General features: G+C 32.5%; 1 protein-coding gene across 1 annotated transcript in view; it reads right to left on the bottom strand.

Annotated features, from left to right (window-relative positions):
* The window catches only part of LOC129806529 (glucosylceramide transporter ABCA12), a 39,053-nt gene that overhangs the window by 9,203 nt on the left and 4,010 nt on the right, over nucleotides 1-25,840 (bottom strand). The window contains exons 2-9 of the mRNA XM_055855173.1: nucleotides 11,064-11,266; nucleotides 10,706-10,932; nucleotides 10,459-10,601; nucleotides 10,193-10,276; nucleotides 9,624-9,764; nucleotides 5,039-5,178; nucleotides 2,519-4,968; nucleotides 1,696-2,454 (exon numbers count right to left, since the gene is read on the bottom strand). Coding sequence (XP_055711148.1) covers nucleotides 1,696-2,454; nucleotides 2,519-4,968; nucleotides 5,039-5,178; nucleotides 9,624-9,764; nucleotides 10,193-10,276; nucleotides 10,459-10,601; nucleotides 10,706-10,932; nucleotides 11,064-11,150 — 4,031 coding nt within the window. The 5' untranslated portion in view covers nucleotides 11,151-11,266. The remainder of the gene's footprint in view (nucleotides 1-1,695; nucleotides 2,455-2,518; nucleotides 4,969-5,038; nucleotides 5,179-9,623; nucleotides 9,765-10,192; nucleotides 10,277-10,458; nucleotides 10,602-10,705; nucleotides 10,933-11,063; nucleotides 11,267-25,840) is intronic.

Raw genomic sequence — 25,840 nt, 5'->3', positions numbered from 1 at the left:
ATTAATTTTTTAATGTATTTCAAATGAATTTGCCCTATTAAAATATTAATATTTTAATAGTTTGTTCAATGCTTCAAATTTACAAAAAGAGCTATGGCTGAAATCCATAAATAAGTTACCCGAAGCTTGAGTTGTCTAAACGTAGCGCGCTTTCCCCTATGCATAAAACCTTCAATATTACGAACACATCTTTTCGTCCTTCATTTGGTAAAAGTCTTTAAAAGCTCAAAACGACTTTTTTGAACATTACTTTTGTCATTGAAGAGATGTAAGACACTAAAACCTTTGCGGTATATGCAAAAAGATAAACAAAAAAAATTATGGAAGTAACCTATGGGATATCCCTTAACGACAATCGCGAAAAAGCCCCACAAATTTATGCAATCATCCTTATACATATAGTCATTCGAGGAGAGATGGAACAGTGGGAGAGATGGACCACTTCGCCTCCTGCCTACACCCTATTAACGATCTCCACCTCATTTGGTCTATTTGTGACCTTCAACATTCTAATGAAAACCCCCAAGTTACAGCTTTCTACCTTTAAAATTGTACGAGAAAATTGAAATTGAATTTTTGGATGTCTGAAAAATGGCCAAAAATTTTTATTTCGCCATAAGAATACGTGTATTTGAGAGTTGAGGAGAGATGGAACTTAATAGTTTTGGCAACACTTCCAGTGTGAATTTTGGTCAATGTTCTTCAAAATCTTTTCAAGTCAATCTTAAAAATTGTTTTCTCTAAATTTCTGGTAAGAATGACTTGATACACTCAGCGAAATTGCCATCGAAGTATATGAGCCACATATTCCACAAAATAAATTATTTACACTGAAAAAATAAAATGAACCCCAATAAATTCAATGAAATAGCGTTCATGTCTAAAGTCACTTCCCTCCTATTATAAATTAATAAAATAAGCTATAAATATTTTGCTAAAATTAGGGGTGTTCCATCTCACCCGAACTTTTTTTGGCCTCAAAATGCAACTTTTTTTAAATCCTATTTTTCGAAGTGACTATTTTCATCTAGGCATTTCTAATATTGATATCTTAAATTTAGAGACTTCAAATGATAAACCAGTGAGATTCGTCTTTGTCTCGCATTCAAAACTCATCCGCAATATTGAATATAAAAAAGGTGTTCCATCTCTCCTCGAATGACTATACATATTTACGATAAATTAGAAAAAAAATTATATCAAATTTATTCAAAGTCAACTTGCAATAGCTATATCATTATTTGCGAACCATTTGAAATTCCTCTAAAAATTAAGGAAAATTATTATTTAACTGAGTATTTTCCTCGGAAATATTACAACACAATTAAGCTAATAAATTTGAGTATATTTGCCCCATTTATTGTCATAATCGAACTTAATAATTTCAACAAACCTTTTCAGTTTGCCGCCCGAATTAAAAGTCTTAACTAAAAGTATCGTAGTCTGAAAAATACGTAATTAGACAAAAAAAAACTATATTTATTTAGGCACTCCCACTTCCAAAGACTTCCAAGCACTTCATTTTCACCTGTACACCACTTCCGACCCTAATACCTTGATTATTCCCAAAATTATAGGCATTTCAAATCAAAAAAATCTAAAAAAAAATCGCCATTCGCGAGTTATTTGTTTTATATGCTGATACGTCGATATGTTCTTTCGTCAAATAAGTTGTAAGATAATGGTTGTACTTACACGGATGTTGTACTGATGTCCTGGCCTAATTTTAAAGGATGATTTACTGCATCAATTGAATAGTCCGTGTCATTGAGTTCTTCCTTGAAAAGGGCGTTGTTGAGTTGATTGAGATATATCGGCATTGAATGATATCCCTTGTTGTTGTACCAAACGACAGCTTTCGATCCATTAAAGCTATTACCACCGTATCTCCGTTCAATATAGTCATCGTTGGTTCTGAGGATCCACTTGAATGCTTCCTTGGAATTATCAAAGATTTCGCAAAATTCATTTCCTGTACAGTGTTCAACAATTTTATTGTAGGCCCCTGTGGTAAAGTTATTTCCATTTTCCACTGAGTAGAATTCTGTGCTCTTTTCATAAACTTCTGGAGAGAATTTCAGTGCAACATCGTACTCATCTGGTGGTCTAAGCTTCATGAAACCCACAGCTATCATTTCAAATATTGCTGGTAGTATTAGTATTGAAACAAGTACCCGGTAGTTTCTTCTGAAGTGAGTAATTCTCTTCCAAAATAGAATTTTTACCAGTTCCATTACACTTAATTGTCGATTCTCATCACTTTTTGGTTTATGATCTTTCGAAAGATTTACTTTTTTCTCCATATTTGGTCGGGGAATTCCATTGTGATGATTCCCATTAGCTGTTGTGTTGTATTGATTGAAAACATCCTCGAGATTTTTGCTAATCACTTGAAAATGAGCAATTTTTCCCTCATCTTCCATTTTTTCCAATGTCTTTAGCAATGGTTCGTAGCTGAAAAAGATACAGGATCAATTAGCGAAATGTTTGCTGAGTTATTTTGTAGAAATAAACTTACTTATTCAAGACTGAATTGGTATAATAGGGCAATATCATGTTGATTTCATTGCCTTGAATATCATAAGAACAACTTGGACTTTGGTGTTCTATTAGTGTTTTTACATCTTCAATTGCTTGATAGCGACGATCTTCTTCCATTTTTGGCAAGGTTGCTTTCAAAATGAAAGATTTGGTAAGTTCCGTTTTCACAGCACTGGGAGATGTTTCGGTCATGACCTTGCCATTGCTCATCAGGACAATATTGTCTCCGAGGTGTTCAGCTTCGTCCAAATAGTGCGTTGCAAGTACAATTGCACGACCCTTCTTGAGCTTCTCTACGAGTTCCCAAATATTCTTTCGGGCTTTCGTATCAACGGCTGAACATGGTTCATCGAGGATGACGAGAGATGGTGATCCTAGGAAAGCAATACCAATTGATAGGCGCCTCTTGTATCCTCCTGATAGTTCACTGCTCATGTAGCGTTCGTATTTTCCCAAGGACATAACATCAAGTATCCGACGAACTTCTTGATGGTAGTCTTTGCCTATTTTAATTGCTCCATAGAGACTTAGATGTTCCTTAGCGGTAAGCTGAGGGAAGAGGACGTTGTTCTGCGAACAGAGACCAACATGCTTTCCCTTCAGGTTTCTACTGGTTTGAATGTAGAGTTCTCCCGATGATGGTAACACCTGTCCAGTTAGCATTTTGATTATTGTACTCTTCCCTGCACCATTCCTCCCCAATAAACACGTAATTTCGTCCCTTTTGAAGGCCATTGAAAAACTAGAAACTGCCAGTTTAGATGTATCGTAGTACTTGGAGACTTTGGTCATTACCGCTCCCGTTTGAGAATCTAGATTTTTGGTGGGTACGTCATAGAAGTTATTTTCATTATCCCTCAGTCTCTCGCAGACGACTCCGATAATTACGTAGATGAGAGTGTCCAGAAGAATCATGAGGTATCCGTATTTAAATTCATTTTCATCAGTGGTACCGTCGAAGGCGTTGTAAAAAGAGAGATCTTTGAATTGAATCTCATAACGGAGGATAAAGTGCCAGGCATTGCAGAAAGCGGTTGAGAAGAAGAGATTTGTAGCGAAACGAGATCCAGCTGAGAGTTTTGCATCAAAGAAGATGACCAAGATGTACGGTAGGAAGGTGGAGAGGAAGAGTATAACGGACGAAACACAAGCAATACTGGCTGATGCGAAGAACGTTGAGCACATGTAGCAGAAAGCTAGGATACATATTGCGTAGGTCATGAGGTAGAAGTACATGAAGATCTTACTACTTGAACTTAGAATTCCGCCACTATACAGGATGACGAGTGCAGCGAAGAAGACAAAGGCAAGTTCGGCAAATGATGTCATGAACCATGTTAAATCTTCGGATGTCCTTAAGAGTCCCATAGATCGCATTAGCGAACTATTGCCACTCTCTTTCATCCATACACGATCACGCAGGATGAATGCAATATTGACGATCATGGCGAAGAAGAAGGTCATTGGAACAGCATGGGCCATGTATAAGCCTCGCTTCAGGACATCCTTAGTATACTTTGGGTAGGGAAATTGCTTGGTATAATACTGTGATGTATCTATTTGGTATCCATAGTATGCCTCCTTTTCGTCATCGCTGCTAAACATCATTCCAATGATATCGCTCATGTCCCTTCGCGATCGATTCAACGGGGTCTCCGTTAGCTCTAGCGGATCCTCCGTAACTTCAACAGGGCTGCTACTTTCAACCGTTGTCATGGACTCTGTTGTTACAGCTCTTGAAGTAGTTGTTGCTTTTGGCTTAGGCTCAAAGTCATCCACAAGATCATCATCATCGTCCAGACTCAGTCCTGAATCGAAATCATCGTAATCATCTTCGCTGTCCTCAGAACTTACAGGAGGAGGTGGTAAGGTTTTCTGTGCCTTAATAATACCCGCTTCTATGAATTGCTGAATCTGAATGAAACCCCTATGATACTTAAGATCCAACTCAAAGCTTCCCTCAGGTCCAGGAAACCAAAATCCACTCTTCGGTTCACTAGTCTTTGGTGTATCATCAACAGTCATCCTCAACTTATACCCAAATTGTTTTTCTCCCCTGTGTTGGAAGTGAATTGCTGCCCAAAACATTTTCTTCTTATGCAGCCTTAATGCTTCTTCCTCAAGCTCTTTCTCAGTCCTCAATCCAACATATCTGTCAGCAGAGAAGCAGTCCGAAACATTAGATACCAACGTTACTGTTTCCAGAATTTGATCATCATAGAGAATCCCATTGAAAATGCCCTCAATGGCTGCAGGATCCAAATTGGCACTGTTCAAAATGGACTGAACAAATTGTGATTGGGTTAATTGGAGTAATTTGAGAAACTTATCTCTGACTTCATCATTGGTTTTCACTTGAACCAATATACGTTCGATAGCCTTTCCCAATTGTCGCAATCGTTCAGCGTCTGCGAATGTTGTATTTGACTGAAAGAGGAATTTTCTTATATAAAAAAAGATGATAGTCATTTATTAAATATTTGCATCTTTGGCTTACGTTTTGGATTATCTCATCATTCCCCTTACTAATGGGTGCGTAAAGAATTTTTCCTTGAATTACTGGCTTCAGGAAACTCCAAGTAATCTTCCCATAATTCGTCTTGGTAACGTCTAGGTAGAGTTGCTTGCAGAATTGTGCTATAAGACACAAAAAAATACAATTAATAAAGATAATTAATGATTTTGTTTTTGAAGTGGTAGTGCAATATAGAAGCTAGTTAAGGGGGAAGGTGATATGATGGACTAAAAAGTGCAGAATGTTAAAGGATGCTAATAGCCTCATTGAAGCTTTTTTCACTTTTCCACAAAGCCTTAACATTTTAAGTTTGCAAATGGTAAAATGTTTAACTATACTTAAAATAATTTCCAAATTATAGCTTTTTTTTTCTTAATTAAATTTGTCTGAATGGGATAAAAACAGATATTTTAATGAACTGAGACATTTTATTTGCAATGAACTTTAGAAACAAAAAAGCATTTACTATTATTCCTCTTTTTGTAAGAATTCTCAAATTTTTTTCTGTATTGTTTAATTTTGAAAATAAATGTAGGGGAGACCGGGGAGGTTTGGGACACTCTTTCATGTTTTGACTTTGAGACACTATTCCAAAAAAATCACGATAGTGTATTACAATTTTATGCGGTCTATAGGATACTTATGTTTATTGACTTTATAAAAAGTACTCGATAGAACTTGGAAAACAAATGAGTTTTCTTGGAGAAGATAAAACATTTTACTTGACGCTTTGTCCCAAACCTCCCCGATGTGGGGCAGTATGGGACGCAAAAGGGGATGTTTGGGACGCGTTTTTTCTCGCATAATTTGTATTACTGGAACACGTTAATTAATTTTAAATACAAGATTAAAAATATTTCTGATAGAAATAAAAATGTTTCATCTTTTATTTACACTTAGAAATTAATATCAATTTTATTTGTACAGTAGAGTCATTTATTGTCAATCAATTATTTACAGTATTTTCTTCTTATTTTCCATCTACCTTTCTTTTCTTTTTTTATTCTAAATATTGCAATCATGATTATCAAATTGCTTAGGCGAGTAGATTTTCTTGCAACTCTTAGTTTCGAACTCATTGATGGATTCCTGTTTGATTTTACGACAACTGCATTGTACGTGTTTTCTCATTATTTCTCTGAATTAGCTCTCGGCTTGCCTTTTCTAGAGAACTTGTTCGAGAAATTTTCGAAAAAAATAGTTTTTAACTAGATTGGACAAAGATCGAATATCCTCTGAGAAGGAATTATTGTTTCCCAAGACAATGATGGTTTAATTGTCCCTGTAGTTAGAGAAATCTGCTCCATTGGTAAACTTTGCACAAAGGGAGATTTTCAGTAGAAACTGGGCATTACTCTTCATTTTGACAATAAACAATTGCACGCCACCTACAATCTTGTCGAAAATCAACGTCCCATTCATCCCCTTTCAGGTGTCCCAAACATCCCCACGTGTAGTTTTGGTATTTAAAACCTTTATGTAAAAAACAAGAGCGTATAATCTCTGAAACTTTAATAAAAATATGTTCCCAGATTACACTGCTAGCTAATGAGATAAAAAAGTTTTGATTATATATCGCTGATATAAAATACAAAGAGGAAAACTGGGACGTCAAAATATACAATTTTTATCAATTTTTAAAAAAAATGTTCATAGAATTAAAACAATAAAACTAAGGATATCCATTCTTTTAGTCAAGATGCATCTTAATATTGCCTACGATACAGTAATGGTTAAATCCCATTTATTTCAAAAATTAATTGAAAAAATCACTTTGTCCCACACTACCCCTGTCCCAAACCTCCCCGGTCTCCCCTATATTATAAATAAGAAATCCATTGATTTATAAGATATAAATTTGTCATATGACCATTTCTAGCTTTGCTTTTCTGTTTATTATAAGGAAAAGTGTTTTGAACTAAGGCGAAACAGTGTAAAGCACGTGATAAGTGGTTTTGCTCATAGCTACCCAAGTAGCAAAAACTAGTTCACACTTAGTAATTTATAGTAACTTTGACGTATTTTAACTTAGCTGTACGCGAGGCCTTTGTTAGTCATTCATATATGACTGAAAGAGGTGGATCGTCAAGATAAAATTCAAAGTCCGGTAGTAGGGGAAAGCGCGCTACCTTCGGATGACTCAAGCTTCGAACAACTCATTTTTTTCAATATGTTTTTGATGAGTTTGACCCATTATACCATTACATTTGAATAGTTAGTCCAATGCTTCTAATTTTATGAAAAGTAGGATGATTTGCCTAAAGCGAGACAGTTTGGAAAGTTGGACAAAGCAGTGTGGAATGTGAGACACGTCCCTAAAAACTTGACAATAAATCAATAAAATATTTCAATTTTCGATAAGAAGATTATTAAACCTAATTTTGTGATTATTTCAGAAGTTAAAAATGCAAAAATCGTTATAAAATAATCAAAGGGTGACTTGCAAGAAGAATTTAAAAAATGTATTGCATGCGTGATATTCATAACCTTGACACGGTAGTCGTCATTTTCTCTGTTTCTTATGGAAGTTGCTAGGAAAACATCAAAGTGTTTTGTTTGATTTTTCGGCATAATTTGTGAAATATTATCAAGCCCGTAGTGACAATCGAAGGACATACATCCATTAAAAAGGTGAATAAAAAATATTTGTGAAATATTACATTTGAAAAGGATATAAAAGTGATTTAATTTCGTGTTGCTTTCAAAATAAGTTTTATGAAATCTTGGACAAGTTGATTTTGTGAATGAATTTGGTGGTTTTTTACAGATTAAAATTGAACTACAGATTAGAATAATCAGTAGTTGTAAGCCATTTGTAAGCAATTCTTTAATTACTTTGATATTTTAGTTTTTTATTGTAAAAATAATACTTTTATTCACAATAAAAGTGCACGAGGCTCTGGAAATCTAACTGAATTGGTGAAGATAAATAATAATTATTAATTCAAGAAAATATTTTAGCAAATTTTAGAAAAAAATATAAAGGAAATGACAGTTCTTCAGTCGATAGCTATAATATTGGTATATTTCAGATGTAAAAATTCCCCATTCACCTGAATATAGACCTCTTTTATACGGTTATATAAAAAAAATTTGTAAAGTCTTCGCCATCATTTTCGTAGATATCAGATATCTCAACTCGTTTATAGCGATAAATGCTCCTTGTATAGATGTTTGAACTATGCCTTCATTATCTAGTGTCGTGTCATGTCCCTGGTCATATAGTGCTACTTGGGTAGATTTCTAGTCATAACAAATTATAACCAGTTTCGTCTGGTTATGCTCGTCAATTTGACAATCAAATGTCATTCACTCTGAAGCGAAATGGTAAGTCATTTTAATAGTGTGAAACTCTATCCTTGAATTATCTTTGAAACGGGTTTCTAAACTGACAGATTAAAAAGACTCCAGGAATTGTATTTCTCAACCGATTTGAGTAAATTTGGATTAGTTCGAAAGGTCTTAGAATCCCTCACAAACTTGAATCGGTTCCAGTCGACTATGAATCGGTAACTCATCAATAAAGCGGTTTTCAGACTAGAGGTTTAGCCTAGTTCCCGGTGGTCTCAAAATCCTAATCATTTATCCTTAATAATTCAATCCTAAGTTAAGTTTTTTAAAGTTATACGGGCTTTAGACCTAAGGCTTAGCCATATGGCTTAATTTCTCTAATTTCTTATTAATGAAGATTTTTTGGGAAAATATGACATGGGATTGGACGTTATGGGCAAATGTTCTAGTTAATTCTGAAAAATCAAGGTGGTCTGATACTTCATCGTGGAAACGGGATCCAGAAGGACCGTTAATATCTCTGGGGAATTGAATATATAGAAGAGCCTTCCCGATTAAGGTCTTCGGTTACATAAAAAAATTGGTTGCTGTTTTGAAATTTGAGACTTTCGAAAACTGGGCTAAACCTCAGGTCTGAAGACGGCATTATGCCTGAAGCCCGTATGGCTTACTGATTGCAAGTAAACTATGAACCAGTTCAAATTATTTATTAGCCGATTAAATATAAAAAAAATTAATTTGGTCTACTAAACAACATTCGTCTTCTAAATAATTAATATGCAACAAATTAGGAAAAAATAAGTGCCCTTACTTAACTGGGTTCCTCAACTTGACCGGTGGGTCTATTTTGGAATGTTTAATGGCCAATTTCTATGAAATTGTCACTGATTCGTATTATTTATGGAATAATTGACGTAAGTTCAAGAACACAAATCCGGGACGCTTTAGCTCCTGTTTTATGGAGTAGGTAATTCAAAATCTTTATCATCCTGTTCTTAAAGTTTTATAAAAATGTTTATGTAAATTTATTTCAAGCCGGTACATAATTCCTCCCCCTTAATTAACTGATTGAACTTTTTAGTCTTACTCGTCAGTCAACTCGAAAGTCCAAAATACTTCAACTGAGCATGATTTTGCAAAAGATTAGTGAGAAGTATCAAAGTTAAAAACCGGTTAGTATACTACAATACATTTATATACCATTTAAAATAACATTTGATCATGAACGTGAATATTTAGAAGATTTGATTTATGATGTTTGATCAGAAGAGCTTACTTGGCATAGCATCAATTTCATCACGATCTTCCTCACTGAAGTCTTCGGAATTAAGTACTTGCTCAACCAGTTGAATATTGTCAGCACGCGGAAATGGTTTACCACAGATGATTTTACCGGATTCTGATAGTATCCGGTCGTCTGGAAATGGAGAATTTGGGATTAGAACTTTGTTTTTTTTTTCTTTTCTAAAATGACAATTATAGCTATATAAACCTATGATTTAGATAATGTGAAGTTGCGAAATTTTCAAGGATTCAGGGAAGGGTCTTGGTATTTTAAGAATGTTAGGAAAAAAAAATCTTTGATAATTATAGCATTCATCGTAAGAATCAAGATGAGATGCGATGATACAGCAATAGAAGTAATTGTTGTGGAAAATTTCGTGAAATATCAACCAGAAGGTGTTCTAAAGAAAAAAATATATAATGTTCTCCAATAGCGTAATTTACTACTATTATTAGTGTAACGAACAGTGAGAATTGCATGTATACACCTATTGAAATGACATATGCGTAGACTTAGCTATAAATATTCATTTGGTAGAACAAAAGAAAGAGAAAATTCACCTGAGAATAATTTCTTGATATCGAAAGATGCTCCAAGCAAGTTTTCATATTCAGGAAGTTTCTTCATGATCACTTTGATGTTCTCTGGAGTGTTGATGTTGTTGTTGTTGGAGGTGGAGGAGTAGGAGGAACGTAGACAAGAAATGAAAAGAAAAAACACGAGACATTAAGACATAATATTAAAAAGTGAATGGTAATATTCATTTCAATTAATTCTACTGAAATTGCAAAATGGAATATCACGAAGAGGTAGAGAAAATTATTACCTTCCAAAATAGGAAATTTTTTATTTGTCGCTATTGCAATAATTGCCGGAATGAATTCTAACTTTTCCGATAGATCCATCACAGCATCGTACAGTGATGCTTCATTGAGGAATAGTTGAACGATGTTGAGGACTGGTGTTATTCTGCAATGTAACAAATAATTGCAATTACACCAAATGGCCATTTCCATTATGCAACAATAGATAATGACAAAATTATTGCACGAAAGAGAGAGAGATCAACTCACGGAGCATCCGTAAAAGTTGAAATTTCTTGATAGTCTTCAACAGGAAGGCATTTATTCTCGATGGTACAGATGTAGGAGTGCATTGAGTGCAGAAATTGATTGGATGTTAGGAGTTGTCTTGTTGGGAATTGACATGCATCCTCTTGGGTGGATTCGAAGCGTTGTCGTGCAGTATATAGCGCCATAAATACAAGACATGGCCACATATACTGCACAATGGTCATCAGCTACAATTTGCGTAAAAATATGTGGATGAAAAAAAAAGTTGTTTATGTACTTCATGATGAGCATATAATTCAGGGTTTTTTTTATTTCAATCATACGATATATAAATATTTTATATAAAGACGGAACTTACTGGCTGTCGTATTCGGACGAGAACATTTTTCCAGAGGAGGGCCTTGATTTGCGCAACATTGAGCATTCCTCTTAAATCACAAGTCATTTTCTTTCAACACTGTATTTAGTAAGCTACCCAGTAAATATTCTTATCAAAAATTATAATGAATTACATGTAAGATAGTATCACAATTCCTTTTTGCCGCCTATAGTTTCCGTGTTCTGAAAGAAGAAGAACGAGAAAACATATTTTTTATAAAATGCCTCATAATGCTAATTAATTGGTTTTTCTAAGAAACACTATTAAAAAAAATTAAACCCTAAAAGGAAATGGAAAATTCACATCCAAAAAAACTTCCTAAAGATAATACACATTGGTAAATTAAACCATAAGGAAATGATATAAATATATAGTAAATTTTGCCCAAGGGGTTAATCAAAATCGAAAATTTCTGTCCATATTCCGTTTATTCCATGGGATTCCAATGTGATTGCAATGATTCTAAATAGGGGGAGATTGTGCAGCTTCGTACGGAAAATTATGTTCAAGATTTAAGATTTTTTACTTAATGCCAGAGAAGCTAAATTAATTATATCACTATATAAAAAAAATCTTTTATTTGGTTCATAATTCTGCCTCACTAAATTCCTGGAAATCCTTGGATTTTCCCCAACAGGAAAATGAAAATCTAGTGACGATTTTTACGAAGCTGCCCTAATTTGCTCAGCTTCGTACAATATTTTGCCCACTTATGTAGTAGGGCGTTTCAACAAGGAAAAAACTTTTTGGCACTATTATCAAGGTGCTGTATTTGATGAGACAAGAAAGTTTTTCTTCTACGACCATATGATCAGACGCTGTTTAGAGGTGGCTGAACGACCCTCTCTGTAGAACATATTTCTGATTTTACATTACAGAGAGGGTCGTCCAGCTATCTCTAAACGGCGTCTGATCATAAGATAGTCGAAGAAAAACTTTCTAGTCTCACCAAATACAGCACCGTGAGAATAGTGCCAAAAAATTTTTTTCCTCGTTGAAACACCCTACTATGTAGGCCTCAGTTTCCCCGGAAACATTACACTGAATACAAAAATTTGCGCATCACTGCCTAGCTGGGACTTTCATCTAGGGGAGACTGGGGCAAAATTTGTCAAAACGACAATTTCAATATTCATTATTTTCTAAAATAAAAGAGACTGAGACTTGAAATTTGTATTATAGATAAGATAGCCTTCATGAACCTTCTTAAACTTACAAAGTTTCAAGGGATTCGAGGAAGGATTATGTAAAATAAGAAAATAATGAAATTTTAAGCCTTATTTTTAGAATATTTGGCTTACAGAAAATATCATCAATACTGATTAGCTCAATTTAAGCACATTTCTCGTTAATATAGAAAAAAATTATCTTCGACAAAGTTGTAGAGGAATAAATTTATAATAGAGGAAACGTCACAAATTATCCGAAGACTGACAAAATTTGCCCCAGCAATTTTGAGAATCTCCACAAAATCAACTTTTTGAAAATGATTTGAAAATCACATTTCTTTCGAGATAGAGGAAAATAGTCTTTTACAATGTTGTAGAGCAGTAAATTTCCTATAATAATATGCTCATTATAAAACGTTTAAGTTGTCTCAGAGATCGTGAAAGAATTAAATATGCGTTCTGACAACTTTTGCCCCAGTCTCTCCTATAATACAATAGTTTTAAAAGCTGAAAGTATATTAATTTCAGTAAAATTAATAAAAATAAATTTTAGCTGTCAAACGTTAAAGCTCTCTCCTGTAAAGTTTACATTTTAGACTTACAATAGTCTTCTTTGCAGCCGACGATATATGGTCATGGATGAAATTCATTTAGTAACTTGGAAAAAAAAAACTTTTACGAAGCTGCAAAACCTTTCCCTTTTGATTCCAAATTACCGGGTTAACCGGTTTTGAATGGTTCTGAAACCGATTAACGGATTGTAAAACCGGTTTCAAAGATAAAACATTTTTAAGTGAAGAAGTCCTGAAATAATTTGCGATAAACTCTAAGCAAATAATTCTTTTCAGGAGTGGAAGAACCGTATAGGAAATCCATACTATTCTTCATATTAACCATGGTACACATTACACTTAAAATCATATTGCACTCCAGGTTACCTTCTAAAGTCTAACGCAAAATAATCTTAGATCACTTACGAATAAGTTTATACAAGGAAATATATTACAATGTATCTTTAATTTTAAGAAATAAACTTAAGCTTAAGAGAATTTCAAAATTTCTGTAGAGACGGTTTTGAAAAAGATTCCCCAGAAAAGTTATGCATGCCATTGTGAGGAGGCGTCGACGTCTAGGCAGACCTAGGTCAAGGTGGCTGAATCAAATTCAGAATCTTGCTTTAGAGCGCTTTTGGGATTGAACCTGAACTTCTTCCTAAAGTGGCGGAGGATCGACAAGCGTGGGCTGTTAATATTTAGATGTCATGGGCCCGCGACCTATCCCTAGGGATAACCGGTTGAAAATGATGATGATGATCATGAGACGGAAGATTAGTCAGATCCCTTTGTACACTTTATCTAAATCTTCCAAAATCGCTTAAATCGATACAGCAATTTCCTTGAAAAACAAATCGTAAGTAAGGGAAGAGCACCAGCGATCGGCAGTGTTCCTCGGATCGTCAGGTTACTATCAGATTGTCGCACCAATTCAAATGAATTTTTAAAAATTATTAGCTACTTTTCACCATTTACTCTCATAAGAATGCAGTGCATTAGTCTAGATTTAATTTTTAAAACCAATTTTCCGTAATAAACCTGATTAAATTTGTGACGAACCGAGGTACAGAGTACATCATTGCAATTACATTTATTTTTTTTATTAATTTATTCTTAAAATTTAAAATTCAAATGCGCGAATATAGTTAAATGAATCACTAGTATACCGATTAGCAGACACAAAAATACCAAATAGTATTTTGAGGCTTATATTTTCAACTAAACATCGAGCATGTCTCTTAACATTCCGATCCGGGGTACTCTTCCCTTATATTCCCTTTTCATGTTATAGATTTTTGATTAAGCTTAAAGTCATAATAATTAAGCTTATTTTTAAAAATTTTTGAGGAAACTTTTGTTCTCTGCTTTCGAAAAACAAAACGATTTCTTTTGGGGATAGTTCTCCCATTTGGCTCCTATCTTGCTAAAATTATAGTTTCATCCTTCCCTCTAAATAGAGCCTCTTATCAATCCTAAATAATTTGCACCTTAATCTATGCAAATTATTGAACAATTAGACAAAATATAGCGCCTCACAATTCACAATTTTGTTCTTGGTATACCGGGGGTCTCCCTTAACCGCATTTGCTGACTGGATCTTTTACCTTACATTCGACACGGGAAAAATCATATTTCTTTTCGAATGAGACATATTCCATGATTGTTGTTTTAGTTGAAAATGTCCCAATCTTCTTTGGAAAAAAAATCCATAGAAATCTGTAATGTAGGGGAAAGTACTCTCTCTTCGAACGTTCATGCCTTTGAATAACGTGAATTTTCCTTTATTTTTCCTAAGAAACTTACACCTAATTATCACGAAATTATCAATGATAGATAATAAGCTAACTAATATTCAATAGAAATGTGTAGGCCTCTTAGGAAAAATTAAACAAAATTCACATAATTCGAAGGCATGAACATTCGAAGCGAGAGTACTTTCCCCTATCTCGGAATATTCAGTAAGAATAATTCTGTGATTCCATTTGCTTCCATTTATTCTTGAAGGAATATTATTTTAGATTCTATTAGAATCTTACGAGTGATTCGAACGAAAAAATGTGTCACTATTCTAAATTTGAGTAACCCCTTGATTTTGCCCCATATTTCATACATTAAATCAACTTTAGCATATTCAAAGACAATCCATGTTTATATAAAACATGTATTATCTATTATCGTCATTTATTGCCTATAATAGGCTTTAGTTTTTCCATTTTGAAAAAAAAAATAGAAAACTTCATATTGCAATCTATGAGATAATTGTGTGACTAATGTTTCGAGACGTGCACCTTAGAGATGATTTGTAATGAAGTCTTTCACCTTGATTGTAGGGCATTTATCATTTACATTGTAAATAAGATAGTTCCAAGTGGCAAAAAAAATTACTTGCAATTATATTTGTTAAAAAAAAAGAAAATAAATATTAGTACATTTTTTTTCTCATTTATCATAGTCATAATAATAGTGGCTAGACGAGGATGTCAGTAAGTTTACAAATTAATGTTATTTAAATGATGATTCTGACATCTTTTGCATGCATTCATCAATGAAGCGCAACAATATCAACATTTAAACAACATTGTAAAGAAAAGATTTGACTACCTGTAAGATTCTCATGCTATTATCTTGTCAGACATAGTCTGAGATGATTACGCACTTATTTTTGTCCTCTTTGATTTTGAGATAAATATTCGTAAGTCCTTCCGTAAAGCAACCTCGAAAAGTTGATTCGTATTCTGCGATAGAGATTTTAAATCTTTATGACAGAAGGGGAGCTTATGAAACACTAAATTGATTAAGAATCTTAAGTAATTCAGATTTATTTTATTTAGCAAAAATTAGCATTTATCAGATCTTGAAAACATTGTTACTATACTTCCAATTCATTTGAGATTTATACAACGATAGCGGAAAGTTTTAAAGCTTCAGGTGACGCAAGATTCGTATTCGATTCTTCTTGTTCCTTAACTAATCTGATGCGTGAGAATATATATTTTAATAGCTATATTCATTTACTTTACATTTCCTGGAAAGGGTTATCGGTCAATTAATTAAGAAATATATTTATAAAAAATCGAATTTTATGGAACTTATGGAATTTGGAATGGGTCAATCTCCCGAATAGCCAAAATCTTGAATTAAGTCCCAAAAAGACAAAAATCCGAAAAGCCAAAGCCAAAATATCGAAAGGCCGAACTGGCTAAAATCCCGAATGGGTTAAAATCCTGAATAGCTGAAATTTTAAAGTTAAATAAAATAATGCAATTGCAACTTTATAAAGCTAAGGACGTTATGCGCCTCAGGTCTGAATTTGAAGTCGAACATCAATCCCTTTATTTTTATTAGGTATCAAAAGGAAATTTTCTGCGATTTCGAAATTATTACCTGAAACTTTAGCTATTCGGGATTTTCATCCCTTTGGGATTTTGGCCAATTCGGGATTTTGACCAATTTGCGATTTCAACTCATTCGGGATTTTGACATTGAGATTTCGATTTGGACTCATTCGGAATTTTGCTTTTTTATTTTGATTTTTCGGGATTTTAACCAATTTGGGATTTCGACCCATTCGAGATTTTAGCTTTCATAATTTCGATTTCGACCCATTAAAAATTTTGTCCCGTTCGGGATTTTGGCTTTCGAGAATTCGATTTTAACCCATTCGAGATTTTGGCTTATTCAGGGTTTTGGCTTTTCGGGATTTTCGCTTTCGGGATTTCGATTTGAATCCATTCGGGATTTTATTTCTTCGGAATTTTGATTTTCGCACCGATAAAGATGATTACATATTTCAGTCTAAATCTTGTTGTATTTAGTGAAATGTTCTGCAAACTATTGAATTTAGAGAATTTTTGTTAGACTGAAAGAATTTATTGAGCTGAATGCAATTGCTTTAAAAATTAATTATACATTAAATCAACGGAATTATCAATCAGAAGGGGTATCTCTTATAAGATCAAAAGATAGAACACTTGTCTGGGCCGCGAGAGGATCCTAATTCTATTCTATAGATCAGAGTTAAGAATTTATCCTATTACTTCCTTGTTGACGATTGAAGATTAGGTATGACTCATCCTGATTGACGCTTTCTTTCTGCACAAAATAACAACAAAATTTAACTAAATTCGAAAAAAACCTCAATAATTCTCATTATCTCGTTTTAATGGAGTTTTTATTAGTAAGATTTTTTTTATTCTTTAGCGATCTTCCTATGTATTTCTTTATTTGTTTATTATCTTTACATAAAGCTAGAAACGTGATTTTCTTGTTCATGTGAATGAATTCTTGTTCATTATTTCAAATTTTCGAGTTTTCTCGGTTAACGCTAAAAACGTGAGAATACGTGATAATAGTATCTTTCTACATTCAGAAGAATTTCAAGCAATTCTATTGCAATTACATATTAGTCCAAGAACGCAAGGTCATCAAAAATTTTCTGACATTAAAAATAATGAGAATTTTTATCTCCTCTAATAAAAATTCTGATAAAAATGAGTATTTAATATTTGTTTATTTAAGAAAATTAGTCCTTGACTGAACATGTCTTCATGGAAAATTATACAAAAATTAATCTGCGAAAATGACAACCAATCTCTAGGGAAATATGTTGAAGAATCTCATTCATAACGTATAAGCCGGTGATAATATATTTATGATAGCTTGTATCAATATTACAGGGACTAAAAAAGAGAAACAAAAATAGAAAATAGGATCAAAAATGAAAAAGTTAGGGCTTTGACAGACCTGAGGATTAGCCGAGAGACCGCTTAGTGAAATTATAGTCGAAATAATGGCTAGACTTCATTTCTATCATATTCCACTAAGTCGTATCTCGGCTTAAGTCGTAAGTGTATCTAGGGCATTAGATAAGTATCGCAAAGACTTGGGTTAATCGCAGTTTTCAGGAACAGCAGATTATTCAGAATTTTAAATAAACAGATCAGTAATAACGAAAATTTATATAAAACGGAAGAATATTATGAAGTTTTGAACCATGTTGGCATTATTAATTTGGTTTTTTAGGGACTTCTTATCTCTTTTTAGTTTTTTACCGGTCAAAATTGATATTTCTACTGAGACAAATTAATTTTTTACTGACAATTTTGACCAATTTGATTTTTTTTGCTAATGAAATTGCTAATTACTTGAAGAAAAATGTTTATTCTTCTTGCAATTAAATTATTTGAGGTACATTTAAAAAAAATACAATAAAAACTTATTTACAAAGAAATTACAATTATTTTTTGAAGTTTTTGAACTTATGCTTATTTTGTAATACTGTCTTTAAGATGGATTAAATTGTAATTTACATTTAAATCTAAATTGAATGAAGTTATATCAGTGCAAAAGAAATAAATTGTCTCAATCCCATCTGAAGTAACAAAATTTTAAAAGTTCAATTAAATATTTAATTACAGAAATAAAAATTTCCTATATTTTAAGCTGAAGGCTCAGGAAAAAAACAGTATTTAAAAGTTTAAAAGGCCTTGGGACCAGCTTTAAAAGTCTGCAGGATTTAGGCAGCAAAACCAAATTCTAATTTTTGAATTATAAAATTTTATTGCATGTCTAAATATTTTTTTAAAAACGGAAAATTAAGAAATTAAGATTCGCGACCAATTGAACATTTGCAAAAATTAATATTTTATAGACTAATTATCTTCATGTTATTTAAAGTCAATTTAAAGAGCTTTAACATTTCTAATTCGGTTTGTTTTTATAGCTATTTGGCTTTGTAATTTGAGGCTTAAGTACATTTGACAATTTAAAATTAAATATTTAAAAAAAAATTAAAATTAAAATTAAATTTAAAATTAAATTTCAAAAAGTCAAAATTCCGAAAGGTAAAATCCCGTATCGGTCGCAATCTCAAAAAACCAAATTCCCGAAAGCCGAAATCCCGAATGGTCAAAACCCATTCGGGTTCGGAATGATAGGGTCGAAATGATTCGGAGGATAATGTTAGGAATGATTTTTCAGAACACAAAAAATTTCCCTTTACTTTCAGTCAGCACAGGTGCTGTTAGGAGTACCTATGACACTTTTAAGAATTCGGGTTTTGGGCTTTTCGGGTTTTTTACGATCGGAATTTTGACCTATTCTGGATTTTAGTATTTTGGCTTTTCGAGATTTTGGAGTTCGGGTTTTTAGCTTAGCGGGATTTTGACTTTTCAGGTTTTTCACTTTGGAATCTCGACACTTTCGAGGTTTTGGCTTTAAAGATTTCAACTATTTTTGCTTTTCAAGAATTTGGCATTCGGTTTTTTTGGCTTTGCGGGACTTCACCTTTTCGAGATTTTGACTTTTCAGGATTTTGGCTTTCGAAATTTTGACTCACTCAGGATTTCGGCGTTAGGGATTTTGGCTTTCGGTATCTTGACTTTTCAAATTTTATATCAATTTGGGATCTCGACACTTTCGGGATTTTGGCTTTCGAGATTTCAACCATTCTGGCTTTTCATGATTTTGCCTTTTCGAGATTTGGGCGTTTGTTTTTTTTGGCTTTGTGGGACTTTACCTTTTCGGGATTTTGACTTTTCTGGATTTTGACTTTTCAGGATTTTGGCTTTCGAGATTTTGCCTCAGTGAGGATTTTGGGTTTGCGGAATTTTGGCTTTCGGAATTTTGACTCATTCAGGATTTCGTCACTCGACGAGTTGTGCTTTCGGGATTTTAACCTTTCAGGGTTTTCATCAATTTGGAATCTCGACATTTACGGAATTTTGGATTTCGAGATTTCAACTTTTTTGGTGTTAGTGATTTTGGCATTGGGGGATTTTAGCTTTCGTGACTTTGACTTTTCAGGTTTTTTACTTCTCAGGTTTTTATCAATTTGGGATGCTGACTATTCGGTATTTTGGCTTTCGTGATTTCGACTTGGACCCATTCGAGATTTTGCCCCATTCAGGATTTTGTCATTAGGGATTTTGACATTTGCGATTTTGGCGTTTAGGACTTTGACCAGGCCCGGTATAACAATATACCAAAAATTTCAAGAAATACGACTATTTTTCTGTCTTCCAAAAAATAACAAAATAATCTAATTTTTGGCTCCCTAGGGGAACCCCTTTAAAGACTTATTTCAAAATTCAGGAAATATTTATTTAAGATAAAAGTCGTAGCTATCAATAAAAAAATGATTGCAAAGTTGAATACTCCTATAAAATTTCCCAAAGTCTCAAAGTGATAATTATTTATGAATGAATGACCGCTGGTTTTCTCTGGGTTTGTGTGTCGCATTAGGTACTTCCACTAAAGCTTTAAAGTAGCGCAAAAGATAGCGTTTAGAAGTGATAACCTTTGATTGACATCAAGTTTAATGTATTTTTTATGGCAGACTAATTAATATAGCATTTGAACTACAAATATGTGTACATAAGCCATGAGCAGTTTGTAACATTTTCTAAAATAATGCGATTAGATGAGAATGTAATAAGTTTTTTTTAGTGTTTTCAGAATTAGCATGCATGTGTTATGTGTAAATAAAATTTGCCAAATATTGTAATTGCCTTGTTATTTGTAATCTTTAAATTTTAAGATCTTGCTGCCAGGATGACGCATGGCTTTTTTTTTATAGTTATTTTAGAGTTTGGGAGGATTTTGTTTTCAGTTAGATTAAGAGTAAGTGGAGAATCTACATCAACAATTTTTCTGACTTGAGTTGATAAATGCAAATATTTAATCATGATCGTCATCTTAATGATGATTACAAATCATCCTCAGTTTCATTTAGTAAGATGAATGATGCAATTTGAAGAAAATAAACATGTTTTGAGAAAAAGCATTAATTTAAGATTTTAAATAAAATTTACATTGAAAAAAATTCTAAGAGGAAGTATAATTAGGCAACAAATGGGATTCAAATGCTTCAATTAATTTCTTAAAATAGACAAACATTTTATTTATAGGCTCCAATTATCCTTATCTCAAGTTTTATTACTCTTTTCAGCACAACATAGATTTTTTTTTAAATGTATTATTCATATGTTTAATTCATTTAATTGATCGGCCTACATGAAAAACATAGGAACAGCTGAGTGCAAAATAATTTCAGTATATTGTTGGATAATTTTGTAGTGATTCTTTTTAATCTTTAGTCGGATCGAAACTACGTTTATGTGGACTTCACATGTTGGGTGTTCAGTAAGTTTTATTTCAACCTTCGAACAATTTTTGTTATTTGCAATGAAACTGGTTTCTTTAAAATGTAATTGGTGAAAATCAGACTGTTCAGAGAAAACGAGTTTTTTCTAGCATCATCTTCTTGCTAAGTAGTCTTTCTTATAAGATCTTTTCTTTTTTATTTTACTCAAACTAGTATACCGCGTGTTCTGCTGATTGTCCTTGATGGAGATTACTAAACTTCACAATAAAAGAATAATGCAATAAAGATTTTTTCACACCATGAATTTCTTAAGAATACCTCAGAGTTTGTCCAGTTTGTCCATCTCATGATAACTCACAATATAAATATTTTTGAGGCGATGAAGAAAGATTAATAGAGCCGATGAATACGAAGGTTTTTCACACAAAAATAAAACTTTTGTCCCGCTCACTTTATATGGCAATCAGAGAGAAGCAAATATTGAAATTCACCTGAAAATTCTAAAAAAATATCTATTCAAACATTCAAGAAAAGTTTCAAGAGGAGCCCTAACAAAATTTCACAGATTATTTCGATCACTCAGAATAAGATCCGAACAACTCGATTTTTTGCAAAATTCGTTTTTTCGCTTTTCGGGTACTCCTTGACACCCTCTACTTCCCCTGTGAATATTATACCTGAAAATAAATTATTCCCAAAGTTATAGCACTTTTTCTAAAAGAGCAAAATCGCACTCCATTTTTCAATTTAGTCAGGATAAGAGCCGCATAACTCGACCGTGTGACGTCATCATTTTGCTTGTCAAAAGTATCCCGGCTGATTTCACGACAAAAGATAAGCTATTATTTGGCTGCAAATATGTATAGTCTTCAATTTGGCAATAACTAGTTAATAACTAATATAGTTAATAATAGTTAATAAATCTTCTATAAAATTAAAAAAAAAATGGATCAAAAACTAAAAAGCGGAAATTGAATACGAAATAGGCATAAAATGCTAGCATTTTTTATCCGGAGTTTGACAGCTGTAATGGACATTTGAATGGCTTTTATTATAAAGACCAAAGAAAATTTCACGATTTAATCCAGAATATAAATTTTGCGAATATTGCAATTATTTATCAAATATTACTAATATCTTGATATTTTTTGAGGTTCTCGAGTATTGCAAGTGTTGCAAAAACTGGATAAAAGCAACAAAATGCTAATTGATGCAGCAAACTTCTCCTTGTTAACTTTTAATAGGCTTTGTCGCTTGAAAATAGGTTTGAAATAATAACAAGAAATATGTCAAAAATTGAAAATAATAAAAATTAAATAATATAAGACCTATAGTTGGTGTGGTTACCCGTCCTGGGAATCCTAATTCACTGAAACACTTCCTCTTGGTTCGATAATTCTATCTTTTTATTAATCAATTTTCACATGAATGTCTTCTACATGTCCTTTCGGATAATTAGCCGCCATTCCACACTTCACTTCTTCTTCTTCTTCCTCTTCCAATTCCCCATCCTAGACACACACCAACTGATCGACATCTCCCCTCACTACAGTTCCCACAGGGAGAATTCTGTAATTGTCGTGGAATTGTCACGCGTGAGTTTGAAACCTGTCAATGCTAATCGAACTTTTGTTCTCATATCACATGTGTTCGAAATTGCAATTAATTGATTTTTTAACACTTTAAAACCCAAAGTGGCGTTTTACTTCAATTTTAAGTTTGGAGCTTCATAGTAGAAATTTCATTCAATATTATACTAAAGTGATAACACTAATGTATAGAGAATTTAATTCGCTTTCGTTTAGTAGAAAAAAAATAGTTATTAACTTTTTTATTATTTAAAAAATTGGGAAAAAACCAAAAAATGGATGTAGAATACCAAATTGGCGTAAAATGCCACTTTTTTGATATGGAGTTGGCATCCGAAATGGACATTTGAATGGCTTTACTACATAACCTAAAAAATGTTAATATTTTTGAGTTTTGTTACGATTCGAAAAAATCGCAAGAAATACGTGAAAATGTTAAAATAATTATTAAAAATTAAGTAATATAAGACCTAATGGTAATGTAAAAAAATAAGGTGAAAATTCACTTTTCGCTTTGTTTTTCTTTTTCGATTTCCAGTTGGAATTTCACATAAAATTTTCTTAAACAAAAGCACAAACTATACATGAGAATTTGAAAATTTTATAGGAAAATATATAGATGAGTTCTAAGATTCTTGCACAAATTGCTAGGAAAAGGGAAATTCAATAGAAATTGCCTTTTTGCTACGAAAATCTGTAAAAATTTACTTTGGCATTTGTTGTCAATTTTCACAAAATTTATATAAAAAATAACAAGGAAAATGGGAAACTATTTATTAAAAAAAATAATTTATGAGTCCTAGAACTGCTGTAGAAGTCTTACGGAACGAAAAACTATTGAAAAATTGCTTTTTTGTGGAGAATATCTGCACTGGCATTTTATGCCAATTTGGTATTTTACGTGATTTTTTGGCTCGGGTTTTAAAGTGTTAAAATGTCTTGAAAAAATTACTTGGTACAATTGGTATACATAGATATGATGCGTATGGGGAATGATATCAAAACAATTTTGACAAATGATGCGTGACCAGCCGGGTCTTTTGGCAGCGTGGGAAAACTCGAGTTGTTCGGGTCTTATCCTGAGCTTTTGATATGACAGCTCAGGAAAAATATGTTACAACTCGGAAAATGTTGTAATAGTTATTAAAATACACATTATTTTGTGAAAATCTTATGGAATTAAGATAGCTGTTATCGAATCCTTTCGTTTGATGTACAATATTAGGAAATTGAAGTTAAATTACTTAATTTATTAAAAAATACATATCTCAGCTTTAAATCGCGATTTGGTACGAAAGCTTACCAATAAAATGTAATACCACGTGCCTAAGTCGAAGGTCGCACTTAAAGACCGGTAAACAAAAAATTGTTTTTTTACTAAATGTAATAATTTGAGTGTTTATTCTTAAGATCATGATTGATACTTGCAAAAACTGTCTAAGTAATAATATTATTTGTCATACCTACGCATGAAAGAAAAATAAAAACCACGAGAATGATAAACAACTCCAAGAGATATCTGAATTAATTAAAAGATATTGTGCTCTTTTCATCAAATTGTATTGAGTTTGGATGAGATTAGCTTACTTTTTTAGTCATTATAGATGCATTTTTTTGTGGCATTAATTGATATTTCTTCTTTGCATACTGTACCCGTATTATATAAAAGGTGAGAATATGTGATATGCCCCAGATACTGACGTAAAATGAATATAAAAAATCTCTACAGTACAAGAAGGTATTATATTAATGCAACCACCAGTATGAACACTTTATAAGGTCTTTTATTTAAAAGAGCTATCATGCGTTAATCAAAGTAAAAATTTATGTACAGTGGAATCTCTTCTCAAAAGAAACGCAAATTCTCCGTAATACAAATGACGTTTCAACGTTTTTTCCAATTTACTTTATATGGGATTAACACGTTACCGTGACAATATTAAAAATGTCATGAACTTGTGAACAATTGAAAAATATTAAAATTCTAGATTTTTTTTTAGGAAAAAACAAAAGACAAGACAACTGTGAGATTTTACGGTTGGTGTGAGAAATTAAAATATGTCTGCGAGTTTTAATTGCTTCAATTTTAAGGTTCTCAGTATGGTAATAAAGTTATTATTCTCTTCTATAAAATTATTCCAAGTTAATTTGCGTCATTAAAATTCTTTGGCGGTAGCATGCATTATTTAGCTTTTTTTTAACTATAAAAGTAATAAGAACTGATATTTACTTTGACTACTCTGTAGGGGAAAGTGTCTATGCTTCGTAATGTCTAAATTTTTCCTACGTTTCTGAATAAATGCGACTCCGAAATATATTTCAAAAACTGGACACTTTCCCCTAGTTTATAAAATACTGGGGATCATACTAAGGATCGTACGAAGCATGGGCACTTTCCTCTATAAAATGAGGAGGATTCAAATCTCAAATTCGATATAGTCAAGTGTGCTAATCCGGGCGCTTCGCTATGTGGATCGTTTATGACTAATCCACTTAAAATAATATTTTTATCCATTAAATAAGTGAGTGTAATCGACTCTTTTCAATCTTGTGCCAGCTGGGTTCTTTACTAAAAATTTTCCAGCAGTGATATTTTCGCTAACGACAATTGATTGAAAACATTTATTGTTTTTTTCTTGTGAAAAAAGTATTTTAAATCCAAAGGTTTAATTAAAAAGTGAATTAGCAAAAAGGCGACCCAGTTAGTGCATGCTGACTTATTTCAGTATTATCATTATTTTATAAATTTTCTTTAATATTTTTGTTAATTTTTTTCATATTATGTTTCTGAATGAAACAGAGCGGCAAAATGGTGTTTCTTAAGTAGTGGTTTCTTTAGCGGTTTTATTCACTGTAGGCAGTTTTTAGTCATCAGGATTTGTCCGATACGACGTGTAGTGATTGGTACTTTAATATCCTTCCAGTATTTGAGAAGTTTTATAAGTAAAAGTCACCGCTTCGCAATAAATTTTAACCAATTCCATATCAGATAACATGGTATTACCTTTGAAAGTGCAGTATTTTCGTCCTTAGGAGTCCTATTTCTTAAAGAATTGATAAAATAATGTTACCCAAACGACTCATCCTCTTCGTAAAAGCTTTCATTTTTACACTAATTCCCCTAGAGACTTGATTAAGCCGTTTTCATTATATAAAAACTTATGGCCTCTATCAATCACAAATTCTAGTTTTCAAATAACATTTTCCTACTGTTGAAAGGGTCCAACTTGAATAAAAAGACAGATTTGATCATTTTATTGCCAATATAAACTATTTTTATTAAAGAATGGTTCTAGAAACATTAAAAAATAAAAATACCTATTTGAATTTCGCACCTTTT

This window comes from Phlebotomus papatasi, chromosome 3 (genome assembly GCF_024763615.1).
Source record: "Phlebotomus papatasi isolate M1 chromosome 3, Ppap_2.1, whole genome shotgun sequence".
Lineage (NCBI taxonomy): Eukaryota > Metazoa > Arthropoda > Insecta > Diptera > Psychodidae > Phlebotomus > Phlebotomus papatasi.
This window is presented reverse-complemented; position numbering and strand designations above follow the sequence as displayed.